Source organism: Typopeltis vanoorti, chromosome 21, assembly GCF_054136105.1.
Source record: "Typopeltis vanoorti isolate ZY-2024b chromosome 21, IOZ_Tvanoo_1.0, whole genome shotgun sequence".
Classification (NCBI taxonomy): Eukaryota; Metazoa; Arthropoda; class Arachnida; order Uropygi; family Thelyphonidae; genus Typopeltis; species Typopeltis vanoorti.
The window spans coordinates 61,205,883-61,224,540 of NC_143569.1; the positions used below are offsets into that span (position 1 = coordinate 61,205,883).

General features: G+C 35.3%; 1 protein-coding gene across 1 annotated transcript in view; it reads right to left on the reverse strand.

The window, feature by feature from the left end:
• LOC150094898 (diacylglycerol kinase delta) overlaps positions 1 to 18,658 on the reverse strand; it is a 566,581-nt gene that overhangs the window by 200,192 nt on the left and 347,731 nt on the right. Inside the window, exon 16 of the mRNA XM_090411584.1 lies at positions 1,535 to 1,622. Coding sequence (XP_090267710.1) covers positions 1,535 to 1,622 — 88 coding nt within the window. The remainder of the gene's footprint in view (positions 1 to 1,534; positions 1,623 to 18,658) is intronic.

The window sequence follows — 18,658 nt, forward strand, 5'->3', positions numbered from 1 at the left end:
CCTTCCCTCCCCTTTTCTTACCTTGGCAGTCACTCTCTTGGCCTTTATATATTCCTAAGCCTGATTTGGTATGTAAATCATATCCAAATCATGGATATGATTCACAGAATCAATTGGAAGAAACCATCATGGTCCATCACAGCAAATTTAGAAGAGAAAGACTGTTTTCAGAATGCAACTGCAGTCTAACCTGAATAAATATTATTATTATTATTATTATTATCCAGGCCTTCATGGAGTCAAAAGACTCATCGTGAGAGGTCGTTTTTTAGGAAACACAAAGTTTATCATACCACTCCTTGAACCTATTGACCGTTCCTGCTCCAACCACTCTCTTAGGCAATGCATTCCAAGGTTCAATCACCCTCCAAGCAAAGAAACCACTCCTCACCCTCTTCTGCACAGTCTCCTTTTGTAACTTCCTGGGATGGCTCCTTGTCATTGTTGCTTCCCGCCGTTCCACCAAGTGAAAGAACTCTCCAATGTCTACCCTATAGCTGCCTCTCAACAGTTTAAAAGTCTCGATTATATCACCTCTCCTTCTTCTATCCACCAAACTCTGCAGTCCACATTTCCTCAGTCGATCCTCATAACTCATATTGTACAGTCCTGAAACCATCTTTGTTATCTGCCTCTGTATCCTTTCCACAGTCAATTTATCCTCTCCAAATCCTGGGGACCAAATCTGAGAACAATAGTCCAAGTGTGGTCTAATCAGGGTCTTATACAACGGAATGATAACTCTTTTATCTCTGCAGGTCAGCGTTCTTCTCAGTATTGCAGCAATCCTCTGAGTTACCCTCACCACCTTTGTAATATGCTCCCTGAATTTCGGTTTTCTATCAATCATCACCCCCAGACAAGAGATCTGGGAGTGATGATTGATAGACATATGACTGTATAAAACTCACCAAAATATGGAAAACAGTAATACTTTGAGATCCAAGTTTACATCTGAGGCTGCCAACAGGTGCTCACAGAGGAAGTCTCATCTAGTTTAAGATTCTAATCATTTGTCCACATGTTTCACTTAGTTTTATGTTGCCTTTGTGTTTATACAAAATACTGAAAGAATTTTGAATCCTTTCCCAGTGCGGTTTTCACTCTATTAAGCCTCCAACATGGGTACATTTCATTCTTATATGATATTGTGAGTTAATATCATTAAAAAGTTTTTTAATATAGAGGAATCCCAATCTAATCAGGAATGATAATAATAATTATCTGCCTTAAACCAGGAAATGAAATAATGTGAATGCTTATATTAAATCCACAACTGCACAAGCAAAGTTCTGCAAAAATATAATAAGACATAGTGCTCCATTGCATAAGTAGCATGGTTATACATGGATAATCCATATATGGAAAATAAGAATTTAAAAACTTATAATTTTCATTTTTACACTTGAATGCAGCTGTGCAAATATATATTTACCTACTGTAATATAATTATGAATTCATATAACAATAAATTTATAAAAATGACCAATTTCAACTCTCAAAAATATAGTATTTTACACTGCTCTCACATTACCCCTTTCTGTATGTTCTATAATCTGTCTTACAGCTTTCTTTAAACTGTTAGCTCTTGACATGAGTGCCTCTCGCTGAATAAAAGTTGTCTGAAAATGAAAAAATACAGAGATTCTTACAATAATCATTATCATAATCATATTATCATTGTTATATAATCATTATTATAACGTTTTATCATCATTAAATAATCATTATCATAATCATTTTATAATAATTAGATAAATGTGAAAAAAATGCTATGTCACAATGTTACATTTAATTCATTAATTATTTTAATTCCTACAGTCACACCAGCATCAGTTTCTTGATCTTTAGTTAAAAAAAAAAAAAACTTTCATAGTAAAAAATGCAGGAAGAAAGTTTGATTTTAATTGGAAAATATACTAAATCAGAGATTCGTACATTCTTAGGTACAGAGAAATCTGTACCTAAGAAAACTGGGAAAATTGAGAGCATACTAAAGTAAGAGTGACTACTGTCGCTCTTACTTTAGTATACTCTCAAAATAATGGAGAAGGTCATTAATAACCAGCTTACTCACAGCCTGGAGATCCATCGATTAATCAGCCAATATGGATTCTGCCATTTTCATTCTATAGTAGACCTCCTTGCTAACCTTACTTAACTTTTGGACACAGGCCATGGAAAGATTTGGAGAAACCCATGTGGTTGCTCTTGATATTTCAAAGTCATTTCATTGTGTCTGGCATCAAGGCCTTCTGAAAAAGCTATAATTTTATGATCTCCCTCCTGCCCTTTTTGATTAGGTTGCAAGCTTCTTCTCTGGCCATTGTGTCAGGGTGGATGGCTTCATCTCATCTGATTTCTTTATCAATGTTGGAGTATCCCCAGGGTTCTGTACTTCTGACAAGTGCTCTTCCTCTTTTGCATCAAAATCCCATTCATAGTTTCGCTAATGACAGCACTCACCATTCCTTGTTTTCATTTGAAAAACTCTGTAGTACTTAAATGATTGAAGCCTCAAAATCTTTCATAATGACTTTAAAACTGATTTTCTGTTCTTAAGTGGGGGAGGGTGGGGATCGAGACAACTTAGTGAATTTCAATTATATTAAAATTCAGTCCCTCTTGTTATCTGCACGAAAGATCCTACTTCACTCCCACTACTTTTCATAATGTTTTGATATCCTTTCAAGAAGAGTTTTCCCCTTCTTGGGCTGACTGTCACATCCAGCTTATCCTGGCACAAACATGTTACATCAATAGCCTCCTCAGCCTCTAAAAACTTCATGTTATTTTTTGTTTGAAATGGTACTTCTCACTTGCTCTTTATGTCTCAGATCCAACCAATCTTGGAATATTGTTCTCACATTTGGGGAATGCAACCCAAAACCTTTCTAAGAATTCTTGCTGATTACTTAATAAGTGATCCTTCTTCAGCCACTTTTTCCATAGAAATCTGTTTCTACATTATGCTTTTTCTATATGGGCATTGCTCCACTGAACTGGCCACTATCATTCCTTCACTTTTTTCTAATCATCTAAAAACTAGAGAAGCCATTTAGGTGGGAGATGAATTTCATCACCTGGTGTGAAACCACTGTCCTGCTTATTGGAGGTCTAAAGTTTCTAGAGTGGGGTTTCTGGCCTAGGTAAAAAATTAATTAAAATACAAAGATATATAAAATTGATAAAAATAGAAAAAAAAAATCATTAGTCCACCCATGGTACAAAATGTTCTGTAGGTTTGCAAAAACCTTTCATGCATGAGAGCAACATAAAAAAAAAAGTCAATACACACACTGTCCAACTCCAAACCTGGTGAATGAACTTCCGATCATCTTCCTTCATTTCATCCATTTCTGTTCTTTGGAATAATCTCCCACATATTGTTCTTCCCAGTAAGTAAAATCCCCAGCTTTTCAAGAAACATTAACGCACTACTTCTTTACCCTGCTCACTTGCCCCAACATGGAAGTGTCGTGTTATAGATCTTGTGATGTCTCATGTTTGGGTTCATTATTTAAAAAAACTACAGTTACCAACAATATATAAGGCACAACAAAGTATGTGATTATCTAAAACTGGTCTTATGAACATCTTCTCTGAAGATGCTTGGTAGGATGTAAGTTCTTGCTTAGTTTTTCAATTTTGCAGTTATGGAATTCATCTGTATACATAGACCATGTCATCTGGATACACAGACCTTGAGTGAACCATGTAGTTGCTAAAATAGCATCATTGTGAACAACTTCATGGCCTAAGCAAAGGTCAGTATATCTAGATGCATAATAACTGAACATATTTTTTGTTTTCCTCAAATTGAATATTAACACTGTTTTCCCAATTACCAAAATGAGGCCAAGCTGTAGGTGAGAGAGAGAGAGAGAGAGAGAGAGAGAGAGAGAGATGCATTATGTACACTGCGGTGTGGCAAAGGATGAAGAGTATCTTTATGAAAGCAGATAAAAGCTGCCAGTTTAAAGTCTAAAGTGTGGTTGAAAAGTAACATGCTAGGTGCATCTAACCATAAGTCCACCCAAGTAGTAAAGCAAGTTTAGCCTATTTTTATTGAAGTAGTGAGGGCATAAGTAACGGGAACAGATTTACTGTGCTCAATGAACAGGAGACAGTTCGTTTGATTATGCTCATAAAGAGAGAGAGAGGGTTGTATTGCAAATGACTTTAGTAATGTTAATCATTCTAAAGTGTTTTTTTCATCTAAAGGTAAGCTAGCCAATTTCACATGGAAGTGACAGGGTTTTTCATCCCATTAAATAGACAATCTGTTGCTAGTCGGGTTGGCTGAGTAGTTAGCATACCTACTCTGCAACCTCACAGGCTTTCAAATCCTGCTGCAGGCATAGATGTTTGTAATTGTCATTAGGTGAGAGATGAATTCTATCACCTGGTGTGAGACCACTGCCTTGCTTATTGGAGTCCTGAAGTGACTTGAAAAAGGTCCATGTTTGGCCTCTAGAGCAAGGTTTCTAGATTATGTAAAAATAAATAAAAAATTACAAAAGAAATATATATAAAACTAATAAAAATAAAATTTAAAAAAAAACATGCAATTTGTCGACACAAGATACTGGTTTCTCATAGCATTAGTTGTTTTTGCAGTAATTACAAAAAAAAAAAAAGAGAAAGAAAAAAAGACTAAACCAATCAAAATATGAATGTATCTGCCTGTATATAAAACTTTTTGCTAAACTCAGAAAGTTAACCATTAGGAACAAGAGTGATAACTAGGATGACCAAGAAGCAGGGGCGCATTTACCATTAGGCGCATGAAGCACAAGCTGGGAGGCCTCACTCTCCATGGTGACCACATTTTAAAACCTTACTCCTCACAAAGAACAATAAATAAACAGCGCAGTTATAGTTGCAAAATAGAATACTTATTTTTAACTATTAAATTCATAATATAAAACCTAGAGGCTGCTGAAAAATTTCTGAGTCCTCCCGCTTCCATTTGAAATACATTGTTCTTTCCTTAGAATATAAAACTAACAGGAACTCTGTATTCCATAAAATTCATGCATGTATGTATGTATACCATTTCTTTGCTGGATGTATATACACATCCAGAAAAACTGGATAATATTCTGTCCACCTGCTGAAAGAACATGGATAAGAAGCGTAGTTTGACCGTCATGTCAAACTACACTCATGTAGTTTGACATGACGGTCAAACTACACTCCATTAGAAGGTGCGATAATCCTTCACGCTTAAAAGAAAACTTAATTAGATTACCTGGCATACTTAGTAGCTACGTTCAGTTGCCTACAGCAAGAAACGCAGTTGCTTGCTGTTTTATAACTTAGATTCGGTAACCGGAATCTAAGTTATATCAGATAACTATAACTAAATACCTATGAGCTATATTTTTTTTGCTGCTTGTTTTTATCGTATAATTATAGTTTTTAATACCAGCGCAAAATAAGAAATCCTTTCATACTTTCTTCACCTTCATATCGTATCACTCTGGAAGATCAATGTCGCTGTCAATTTTTTGGTTAATTATTTTAATCGCCAATACATTTTAAAATTCTCCCAGAACAATTATTTTATAAATTCATGAAAATCCGAATCTAAAAATGAATACAACCTCCATCTGTTCCAAATTAAGTTTTCGATTATTCATAATCTTAGTTCGAAGGTTAGTTCCAAGATTGCACGAAGGTTCCCACTTTTAAATTTTGCTTTATAGAGAATCATAAATCTTGAATCATGTAATGCATAATTTTTATAATGTAATCTGTAGGTTTTTGCATTTCAACTTTCTTGGTTTCCCCCTAATCACTCACTACAACTTGAAATAAATGGCAGTTATGAAGTCAACACTGTTATGTACATATTTCGATATTATGCAGCAGTTTGGAAGTAACGATATTTTCCCTACAGTTTATCTTTCGAAACATCTGTAGGTGCATGCATCAAAATGAAATTTTATTTCCAAAATTTTCATAAGAATGAATTCGCCTTTAATACCAACTCCCCTCCTCCCAAAATTATCACCAAACACACACACACACACACACACACACACACACACACACACACACACACACACACACACACACACACACACACACACACACACACACACACAAAATACTACTAGATAATATATGTACACTTTTTTGTTTGAATTCGTTATTTTTCCAAAGTAATTGTACCAGAGAACTTTTAATATACCGAAATTAAATTGTAATTATTATAAATTAGCAAATTTTGTATATTTTTTCATTTATATTATTTCCTGATAAGTATAAATCATTAAATTATGTAATATTGGGGAAATTAATGTTTAAAAAACAGTTTCATCCTATAAAAGCAATATCAGAATAAAATGTTTTGAACATCTGTAAAGCAATCAGAAAGGTGAAAAATATAATAATAAAATAAAATAAATTTCTGTGTGTATTCGGCTATTGTTAGGGACATTTTAATTCATCTACTGGACGTGTTCGTTTCTTACTTTCTCAGTAATTTTCATTAGCTTACGGACTGTTACTCGAGCAGAAAGGAATAGGTCTATAATCATTCCCCCCCCCCAAAAAAAAAAAAAACACCTAAATGATTATGTAATACATATGCACCTTTTCTTTTAAATAATTCAAATCTTTTTTTTCAAGATAATTGTATCAAATTATTTATAATTTTTTGATAATAAAATGAAACTGATCACTATAAATTAAGAAATCATTTTGGTATAACTGTTGTATCAGCATGTAAAAGATATGCCAATATTTCTGTGTTAGGATGTCTGTAATTAATAATGGAAAATGAAAGAAGCCATTCTTGATGTATTCTGCACTACAGCTAGGCAATTTAGTGTGATTTCTGGGAAAACTTTCTCTCTTGTCTTTCTCAATAGCAGTGAGATAATCTAAGTTTAGCTTTTCCTCCAGCTAAGATTATTATGGAGTATTTCGAAGGCATAGTAATATTTAGAATTAAGAAAAAAAATAAATAAATAACAAAAATAACACTACTAAAATTTCAGCAAACCGCTGAACAACTGATTTCAGAATGCAAAAAAATAGTACAGAATTAGAAGCTTCGACAGCACAACAATATTATGGCTTTATTTTATTTTATTTATTGATTTTTATTTAATCTTTTTTGTCAAAACGGTAAACTGAAGTAACAGATTTTGAATACTGTCTGAAAGCCTTCAAACCAGTAGAAATTTAAAATGTTATGTAATTGAGTTCCAGGAGAGGAGAAGGGAGGTAGATGTAGTAGAAAATCTTCAAAATGACATAAATTTTGAATTATTTTATAGGATGTCCTTCATGTTATATTTTCAGCATAATCTACAGTGGTTACACTGGATATTATAGTAATGCAGACCCTAAAAAAAAAAAATCTGTTGCAGTTTTAATCAAAAGACAAAGGCGAAGAGTCCCTGATAAAATACTAATGGATATAATTTTTTTTATATTAAAAAGACTCACAATCGGAAACGCCGAGTAATGCAGTTTAACATCATTTGTTAAACTGCAGTTTAACATCATTTGTTGTTCAACAACAACAACAAAAAAAAAACACGTTCATAAAATTGAATTGTTACGATTCATATAACGATATTTTGCAAGGAAAGAAAGCAAAAGGTCATATTTATTTCAATAAATGTTATTTAAAAAATATAAATATTTGATACAATATTTTAAATGAAACAGACTTTTGAAAATTTGCGAAAAAAAATTCTATATTGTTAGTAAAGTGAAAGAACATAAAGTTGTCTTTAAGATAGCTAGTAAATCCCGTATTATTCTACAGCCGGGTACGAAACTCGGATCGAACTCCATTGATGGATTTCAATCCGAGTTTCATACCCGGCTGTAGAATAATACAAGATTTACTATCTCCCTTAAACTTAATTTATGTCGCCGGAAAAAAAAATATCTCTTGGCTCATTATTATAAAGTTGTCTTGTTCCATGACACTGATTTGAAGAATAAAAGGCAGTAAATTTACTATTACTAAATAGATTCATTGCAAAGGCTCTGGTCATTTCAGGATTGATTATTTTCGCAGATGTGAAATAGTAATGAATTTATTCTTTATTCATTTTTATTTTTGGGAAAAGACACAATAATTGTGCAGGAAAAGAAGAAAAAAAAATCAAATATGGTAGGATAGTAAAGGAAATTCCAAGTAACACAGTGCACTTAAAGTCAAAGGTTGTTCCACTACAATTAATCCCTTAATGGCTCTAAAATCGCCTTTCAGGGATTAACGGCGAAGGGGGTAATTGCATGATAAAAAGTAGAATGTGGATGAAGTTTTGATCCATTAAAATTTAATCGGTAACTATGCCGCGGAATCTTGTCCGGAAGCAGTGCAGTATTTTTGTTTTATTCACAACGTATATAATTACTTTTCATCTTCAACAAGAAGATGGGGTATACTCCTTAAACATTTAGAAAAAAAAAATCTTTAACCGTTAAAAGATTAAGTGAAACAAGGTGGTCCACAAGAGCTGACACTGTATTGCTTTGAAACCATGGATATAATCAAATTAAAAAAGCATTACTTGAAGTATCCATTTCTCCTCATGAAAAACCTATTTTTAAATTAGAGCTCATCTTTGGCTAATCATTTTGACAATTCAGAAACAGCAATTTTAACAGTTGCGTGGGACAAAATTTTACAACAAATAAATGCTACTAGTAAACCTCTACAAGATCCCGATATGGATTTGTTTTTAGGTAATGATTTGTTACAGTCTTTAGTTGGTTTTATTTTAGATATAAGAAATAGTTTTGCTGCTGTAAATGAAGAAGCGAATTTATTAACAGATGAGACAAAATTTAAAGATGAAAAGGAAAGAATTAAAAAAAACGAGAAAAAAAAAAGTCTCATGAAAGTTCACAATCTAACGATGAGATTACTCGTATATTACATGCGAAAGAAAATTTCCTTGTTAATACTTTTAATGTCTTTGCGATAAGCTAATTTTTGAAATTAATGAAAGAGCAAAAAGCTATTTAGACAGATATGTTTGGCATTTTTTGAATAAAGATATAGCTCAAGACAAGTACAAGACTAGTATTAACAAAATTTTACAATCTTATGGGGCTGATATTGATTCAGAAAAATTTATTGGTGAAGTTAAGCAATTTTTAATAATAAAGGAAGAAAATTTTCAATTAAAATATGTACAAATTTATAAACAATGATTTAAGGTCTGCTTTTCCGAACGTAAAAACAATTCAAAAAATATTTTTGAGGATGCCTATTTCAAATGCAAGTGCTGAACGCTCATTTTCAGTGTTGAAATGAATAAATAATTTAAGAAGCAACTTGCACCAAAATAAAACAAATGATCTGTTATTATTATGCATTGAATCAGATGTAATAGACTCGATTAATTATGATATCATTTTAGTTTTATTTGCTAAAACCAAAGCCAGAAAAAAAAATATTTTAGTTATTATTTTTTCTTTTTTAATTTAAATTTGAACTGATTTATATACTGATGTTGTGTTATTTTTAGTTTATTAAAATTAGTTATTATGGAAATGTCGACTTTTATTTTCAATAAACTAAAAAAAAATGCATATGAATTTCATTAACTGAAATAGACTTGTTCTTTTGGGGCCTCATTATGATGTTGCACCTAGGGCCTCAAAAAGTATAAATGCGGTCCTGCCAAGAAGGGCAGAGTATTGTTATTTCCTCTTTTTGCACAAGGAAATGCATTTTGGAATAGCAGCTACTTAAGTAAATTAAAAAAAAAAAAAAATGTGCCATGGGCCATGAACCAAAATTGTGAACTTGTGTATAACTATATACAGTACCTCAAGCTTCCTCCCTCTCTTCCTCCATATTAATGGAGAAAGAGAGAGATGGGGGGAAGGAAACATATAGGAGTGATATCTATTTGTTTGTATATTTTTTGCTGCCATATAAAACAATCAAGATTTATAGTAAAATTTAAATGACTGGAAAATACCATCTCATTCTTTGACTGATTACAAAGGGAAATTAACAAAAAAAAAAGGGGGGGGGGGAAGAAAACTGTTTTCTCTGTTAAAATAGCAAAGCAAGAAATAAATGCTAGACACAAGAGTGGTGAAAATTCAGAGAATATGCCTTAAAATACAGAGCCATCACAGCTCAGCCAGTATCAACGATGCCCTTCAGCTGGAAAGACCTGGGTCTGAATCCCATCTAGGACATGAAAAACTTTACTGGGACTTTTCAAAAGAGGGTGAGTTAACTGGTCTCATAACAGATGTGATGGAATTTTTCCTTCTACAAAACAGGCAAACCACAGGCAATTTACAGAGAGAGTAAACAATTCAGATAGGATTAATCACTTTATCACAAGCATTACACAGTTTTTGCAAGAATTCAAGTTACTTGACTATGACAAGCCATTGGCAAAACATGAAAAGGGAAGATAGGGGTGGATGGATGGATGGCTGAAATCATAACAGCGGTAAACTATTTGCTCTATTTTTTCTCTTGCTTCAGGTTAGTTATTACTAATATCATGTTCCAGTTCAAAGATGCCCATAAATTCATGTAGTGAGAGAGCATATGAAGAAGCAAAAAAGCATTAGCGTTGTAGTGCTATTAATATTTTCTTACTATTTTAGGATAAAGAAATCTACATGAGACTTTAGGAAGTGACTACTATCCTAAAGTCTCATTTTTTTTTTATCTGAGTGAGATAAGTTTTAAAAAGAATTTTATTAAAGTTAAGATATGATATGAAATGATGATGAAAATAAGAATATATTTAACAATATATTCTTATTTTTAGGACAAAAGTGTAATAGTTCAAAAACATCAATAAGTCCTAGTAACTGAATGGATGAGCTCATCAAAAACTATGCGTTAACTTTTCCACATTGTTATAGAGTTGTCTGCAAAGATATAAAAAATAAGATTTTTCTGGTAGGCTCAAGAAGAAGTTAAATAAACAGCTTAGAGAAAAAATAAATCATACAGAAAGTGTCTGCAAAGTACTAACATGTGCCTTTAAGAATACAGATAAAATTTCATCATCATCAACACCATCAAATTCCTGACATTTACCCTCAAGGGGTATAGGACATGATAGTACTACATGAAAAATGTACATCATTACTAACTTCCTATCTACAATTTTCCTCCAAATCAATCAATTACCTGTCAAGGATCCAACATTGTCATATCGTATATTTCTATCTTCTAAGGCAGCGCTTCCCAAAGTGTGTGGCGCGGCCCCCTTGGGGGCCATGCAATAATGAAATTATTTCGAAAATGTTTTAAGACTAAGTAGATTTTTTTAATCTTAAAAGAAACGTATTCAATTTTTATTATTTATTTATTTTTTGGTATTTTTTAGATTTTAATGAAAAAAATCACACATTGGTGCGGGTTCACAAATTCCGCTTCCTGCATATTTCAGCACTTCATGAATATTAGTAAATATGTGCTTATTCATATGTTTCATTTCCAAAAAGAAATCTAAGAATTGCAGTTTCAAATATTTCAGCCAGGCCCACTGGCTCCCACTGAAGAGACCTCAATAAAGTATAAATTATTTTATACTTTATTCGATTTATTTCAATAAATCGAAACTAGTCTGGGTAGTGGCCTGTCCCTTAATGCATAACATTATACATATCCGCAAGGAGATGTGTTTTGCATTATGGGAGATACTGAGATAGGAGTGATGTTAGCTTGCTCCACCTTTGCTACGAGTTTCCTGGTGTTGTATTACCTTACCCCAGTCCTGAAGATATTTTCAGGCACAAACTTTGTTTGCTCACTTGGATAAAGGATTAAACTAAATTTATTACAGTCTAAGCAAGTGAAAAATAAACTTTCAACATCTTTCTCTAAATCCAGAGTAATTTAATAAAAAGGTGGCACACCGTTTGGCAACTCCTATAGGTAGAGATGACCTTGCTGATGCTTCTGCCTGGTATCTCCACTTGGGCCTGGCTCCCACTGAAGAGACCTCAATAAAGGTCGAAACTAGTCTGGATAGTGGCCTGTCTCTTAATGCATAACATTATACATATCCACAAGGAGATATGTTTTGCATTATGGGAGATACTGAGATAGGAGTGATGTTAGCTTGCTCCACCTTTGCTACGAGTTGCCCGGTTTTGTGCTACCTTACCCCAGTCCTGAAGATATTTTCAGGCACAAACTTTGTTTGCTCACACTTGGATAAAGGATTAAACTAAATTTATTATAGCTAATTTAGTGTTTTGACTAATTTCTCTCTTATTTCATATAAATTTATTCAGTTGACTTCCTACCATACCGGCTTTGTTGATTCTATTGTCTAGTTCCACATTTACACTATGGAAAATTATGGAGACAACTACCGTGTTAGAGCAAAACTTTAGTTTAATATAAACCAAAATGAACACTTGACTTTCCGACCTTCATATCAAGGTCATCATCTGGAACATACACATATATAGAGATGCACTACAATCTACATGGTTTGCTAAAGTTATTGACAAACCGCTACAACAATTATTGGCCTGACCTCTGGTGGAAAAAAAAAAAAAACCACACCTTCACTTCGTCAAAGATATAGTCCTATTATTATTATTATCTATTAGGTTACAAAATTAAATTGGGCTGGAGAGCAACATGTTTATATATAAATAAAAAAATTAATAATAATAATAAAAAAACTGTGATTATACACATAAATTTCAAACAATTGGTATGGAATAGTTTCCAATAAAAGCTCAAAATTGCTTAAAGTTCCTAAAGTATGCTAGATACTAAGTATCTAGGCTGAATATGTGTATAATCACAGTTTTTTTTTATTATTATTATTAATTTTTTATATTTTTTTATAGACGCCACCAATATTATGTCGCCTTTTCTCCTCTGCTTGGGCTCGCGAAAATGCCTGGATGACTGCCGTTTTTGTCTGCCATCTCATAATAGCTTGAAATGCTACTAACTCGAACTGCCACCAACTGTTTCACCAGGATCCCTCTCTCTGGACTGGAAACTTTTCTCAGACGATTGGAACTTCTCCTTTCAGTAATTTGAAGCCCTGTCTGCGGCCTAGAAGCTCTGTCTCTGCAACTGCTGGAAGCTCTCTGTCTCTCTGGTGATGTCTGGAACTGGGCGGCTCTTTTCTCTAGCGACTTTTGGATCCTGTAAGCCCATATGCTTGGCTCTGTTCCTTTTTATTATGCCTTCTCTGAGCCCTTGTACGAAGTTTGTAACCCCCAAAGAATTCAGCATGATTCTTTCATCTTAAGTTTCAAGTTCGGCCGGCTCTTTGTTCTCTTCTGTGTCATCTTTTGATTGTAAGTTGCCGGCCATTGGAAAGTTGTTTGAACCTTTCTGACTGACTTTGGAGGTGTTTACGTGCAGAGCTTGTAAGCCTTTCTCATACACACAAAGTTTATAAACAACCTTTCTTATGCTACCATGTAGATCTGTTACATATAGCTCTGGTGGCAAAAACATTGCCTTTGTTTTAATAACATATTCTTATTAAAGGAGTATATACAGTTAAATTCCAAAGAGCTATTTACAAAAACAAACATCTAGTACAAAATATACAGAGACAAATAAGGTTTAATTTTACATCGTTCTCATGGATTTCTAAATCACTTAGGGAATTGAAACAACGTAGATCACAATATAAATTAAATAATACTTTAATAGATATTTCCGATATTTCGGCAATGTCTCATTGCCATTTTCTAAAGGAACTTACAAAAGGCAGGAGCACAAACAGGCCCTAACAATACAGTAACTGGAAATGAAGATATGAAGCTATCTTTCTCCTAGAAGTCCTGATGGTGCCCTCTGGCGGGCTAAGTAGGCGTTCTTGGCCGTTGGGCTGAAGGTCTGCTGATGTATGCCTCCCAAATTTGGGGCATTCGCATACAACCAAATTTGTTGAGTTTCTTAGGGCAGAGGCTGATTCCATAAATAATCTTTCGAATTTATATTTGCTCCGGTGTATTATTTTTGCTTTCTTCCACCGTATTCTGTGGCGGGTATCCAGAGCATGGTCTGCAAGACCCGAATGGCTATATTTGTAAAACCGGATGTAGTCCTTGTGTTCAGAATTTCTGATATTCGCTGTCCTGCCTGTTTGGCCAAAGTACGACAGTTTGTGCTCCTGCCTTTTGTAAGTTCCTTTAGAAAATGGCAATGAGACATTGCCGAAATATCGGAAATATCTATTAAAGTATTATTTAATTTATATTGTGATCTACGTTGTTTCAATTCCCTAAGTGATTTAGAAATGCATAACCAACGTATAAGCCTATCTACAAGAATCAACGTCATCCACGGAGATACGATCGCACGGAAGGCCCGCCAATATGGTAAAATGAAGATGAAGCTGTCCAGACAATTAAATCGTCTGACTTTCCTGAAACGCTGCCGGGATAACAAGGTAATCCCGAACTGTGTGAAATTGAAGCACCGTTTTGTTTCGCAAAAAGCGCTCCGTATATACAACAGCGCTAGCTACGCGTTACTTCGCGAACAAATCACCACCACGCGGTTAGGCTTAGCCAAAATTAACGAAGCTATTCGTACCCTCGAAGAGGAACTTTCGTGCACTTTGAATCAAGAACTGTGGACAATTTTACATGACGTCTCGTGTACCTCCGCAGACAAAGAGTTTGAAAAGATACGAAGCCGACAGATGAAGAAATTCGATAAATTAAAAAAGAATTCCACCGTCAATCCAGAACTTGCTACCAACACCGTAATCAACCTTTCTTCAGTCACCCTGAAGCCTGAAGCTCTCAACGTGCTTTCACGTGGCCACAACTTCGCCATTGCTCCCAAAAAAATACCAAGCGAGGATATTATGATCCAGATTGAAAGAGGAATCCGCCACCTTCCACATCAAATCGCCAACAGTGTAAGACTGGATGTAGCTTGTGTCCTTTCCATAGCAAAACCACCCAAAACCAATATATCCAACAAGGAATTTGAAGACCTACAGGAATTGAGAAATAATAAAGAATTAGTTATCACCAAAGCGGATAAAGGAAATGCAACTGTAGTACTTAACCAAAAGGACTACAAAGGTAAGCTGAATGCTCTTCTATTAGATCGGGCTACTTACCTCCCCATCAATTACAATCCCACCAACTCACAAATTAGAAAATTTCACAGCCTCCTTAAGAAAGTCACTTCTTGGCCTGTAGAAGTTACCAACAGATTAAAACCGTTTAACTCTATACCCCCCCCCCCCCGTATTTACAGACTCCCAAAAATACATAAAGAAAATGTGCCATTACGTCCCATAGTGGATGGCATTGATTCCCCCACATACAAATTAGCTAAACATTTGGCCAAAGAGCTCACACACTATACTGGCAACACACCATCACACATAAAAAACTCAGCCCACTTCAAAGCCAGCATAGAAAACCTTACACTCCAACATAATGACATAATGGTCAGCTTCGACGTCTCCTCCTTATTCACCAATGTCCCACTCAAGGAAACTTTAGAGCTAATCCAAGCTAAATTTTCTCCCGATATCTCAGCCCTATTTCAGTTCACAATGAACTCAGGCTATTTCGTTTGGCAGGGAAAATTCTACAAACAAATAGAGGGGACAGCCATGGGCTCACCACTCTCCCCACCCTTGGCCAATTTCTTTATGGAGACCTTTGAGGAAAAAGCCTTAGCCTCTGCCCCACAAAAACCAACCATATGGCTTCGCTATGTTGATGATGTGTTTGCTATTTGGCCACATGGCTCTGAAACACTCCTCTCCTTCCTTGCACACTTAAACAACCAACACGCCAGAATCAAGTTCACCCTGGAAAAAGAGGAAAACAACTGCCTCCCCTTCCTAGACACACTAGTCACCCGCCAGCCTGATGGAACTTTGGTTTTCTCAGTTTACAGAAAACCCACCCATACAGGCAGATACATCCACCAACAATCTCACCCCCCCCCCTCACAACAATATGGGGTGGTAAAAACACTATACAACAGGGCTAAACTAATCTGTTCTAACGACATAGCCCTTAACACTGAACTAAATCACATCCTCAACACTTTCTCAGCCAATGGCTACCCCCCCAAAAAAATCCAAAAAATATTAAAACCTACAAACCACAGCCCTCCTCCTCCTCCCCGCCACAAAAAAGATTACTCTAAATCCATCACCATTCCCTACATCCGAGGCACCTCAGAAAAAATTACCAAAATTCTAAAAAAACATGACCTCACCTCCTGTTACAGGCCTTACAGAAAATTGGCATCCCTTATCCGCTCTACCAAAGACCAACCACTTCCCCTAGACCTACCTGGTGTATACCAGGTCCCTTGCAGTTGTAAACTGTCATACTTTGGCCAAACAGGCAGGACAGCGAATATCAGAATTTCTGAACACAAGGACTACATCCGGTTTTACAAATATAGCCATTCAGGTCTTGCAGACCATGCTCTGGATACTCGCCACAGAATACGGTGGAAGAAAGCAAAAATAATACACCGGAGCAAATATAAATTCGAAAGATTATTTATGGAATCAACCTCTACCCTAAGAAACTCTCCAAACCTCAACAAATTTGGTTGTATGCGACTGCCCCAAATTTGGGAGGCATACATCAGCAGACCTTCAGCCCAACGGCCAAGAACGGCTACTTAGCCCGCCAGAGGGCACCATCAGGACTTCTAGGAGAAAGATAGCTTCATATCTTCATTTCCAGTTACTGTATTGTTAGGGCCTGTTTGTGCTCCTGCCTTTTGTAAGTTCCTTTAGAAAATGGCAATGAGACATTGCCGAAATATCGGAAATATCTATTAAAGTATTATTTAATTTATATTGTGATGTATGTTGTTTCAATTCCCTAAGTGATTTAGAAATGCATAACCAACGTATAAGCCTATCTACAAGAATCATCATTCTCATGGGAATGTAAAAAACTTATGTAAAAAATCGATGCAATGTGCTTTAGAATATTTAAGCCACAATCGAGTTTTTACAAGGGTATAAGGGGTTTGAGAGTGCTGGATCTAGTAATAGCATCAGAAGCTCCATAACCAAGGTAGACATCGAGGAGAGTGAGCATCCTCCAATTGACGAATGGTCACTCTCCTCAGTGTCTATGAAGTCTTGTTCTTGGAAGTTGTAAACACGTGGAATTCTCTGTCAAGAAAAGGTTTATGTTGAACTATAAATCTGGTAACTTTGAAATACTCAGGAGGCATCTTGGTGGAGTGCCATGGATTGAGAAGCTACAAGGAAAGAATGTCAGTATATGGGAAGTGGTCAGAGATTGTTTGAGAGAAGCAGTATCAGGCAGCATATCCAAGGTTAGGAGGATAAAACCAAGTTGGGATTATGTGGATGAGTAGAGATATAAAGCAAGTGCTGTGAAAAAAGAAAACAAAGTGGAGGAAATATAAAGAAAAAGATGATCCACATACTCATGAGCAGCACAAAGTACAAGCAAGAAGGGTGACTAGTATGATAAGAAAAACCATATCAGATTATGAGAGAAAAGTAGCTAAACAGTCCAAAGTAAATATGAAACAGTTTTTTCATTATGTAGCATGCAAGAGGAAAAACGACTATGATAGGATGACTTTAAAATGCTGATGGTAGGAAGGTGATAGAGCAAACAAATACTTTAAAATGCTGATGGTAGGAAGGTGATAGAGCAAACAAATAGTTGCTGAGTGATTTTTTGAAAAGGTGCAAGAAGCATCCAGGTGGAGATTTTACAGTTGCTGATATGACACAGATAAATGTCAAAACTGGGGTAGATGAACAGGAAGTGTTCAGCATATTTAAAAATATGAATGTGAATACAGCAGTGGGATTGGCTAGCATGTTAGCTCGTGTACTATGTAAATGTGAAAGAGAATAGGCATTGCCTCTGATGAAGTTGTTCAATCTAAGTCTCAGCTCTGGCAAGTTTCCAAGGGAGTGGGAAGAGGATAAGATAGTTCCATTACATAAAGGCAGATCCAAGACAGAAGTAGCAAACTACAGACCAATTAATATACCAAGAATGGTTGGTAAAGTATTGGAAAAGTAGGTTAAAGGTAAAAACAGTGGATGGATAGAGATATGACATGCTATAGTGGGCAGCAATGGCTTTGTAAAGGATAGGTCTTTCCTTAGTAATTTATTCATATTTTATAATAATGTGGCAGTTCAACTGGCCAAAGGAAATGGCTACACCACAATACTGCTTGACTTTGCCAAGGCATTTGACAGAATACCACATGGAAAACTAATACAAAAACTGGAGAGGATGTGGAAATGGATATGAGGCTAGTAGTGCAGGTTGAGGGGGGGGGGGGGGAGCTGATGTATAGACACCGGAGAGTAGTATATGGTGGAGTGGAGTCTAGGAAAATGATGGTGACTAGTAGAGTATATTGGAGTTCAGTACTAAGACCACTACTCTTTAATTTGTATATCAATAATATAGGAAAGATTTTAAGGGGAGGGGGGTATTCAGTTGTTTGCTGATGACGCAAAACTGGGGTGGGCAATAGTTGATAAAGGATATGTAGATATCTACTAGCACAATGAATTAAATACATTGCAAAATATAAGATTATGCACTTCAGGTTGAAAAGGTTGCATACTGTGTATCGTATTGATGGTACCGGGTTGCAGGAAATTGATAAGGCTAGACACTTGGGGATAATGATGGACAGAGA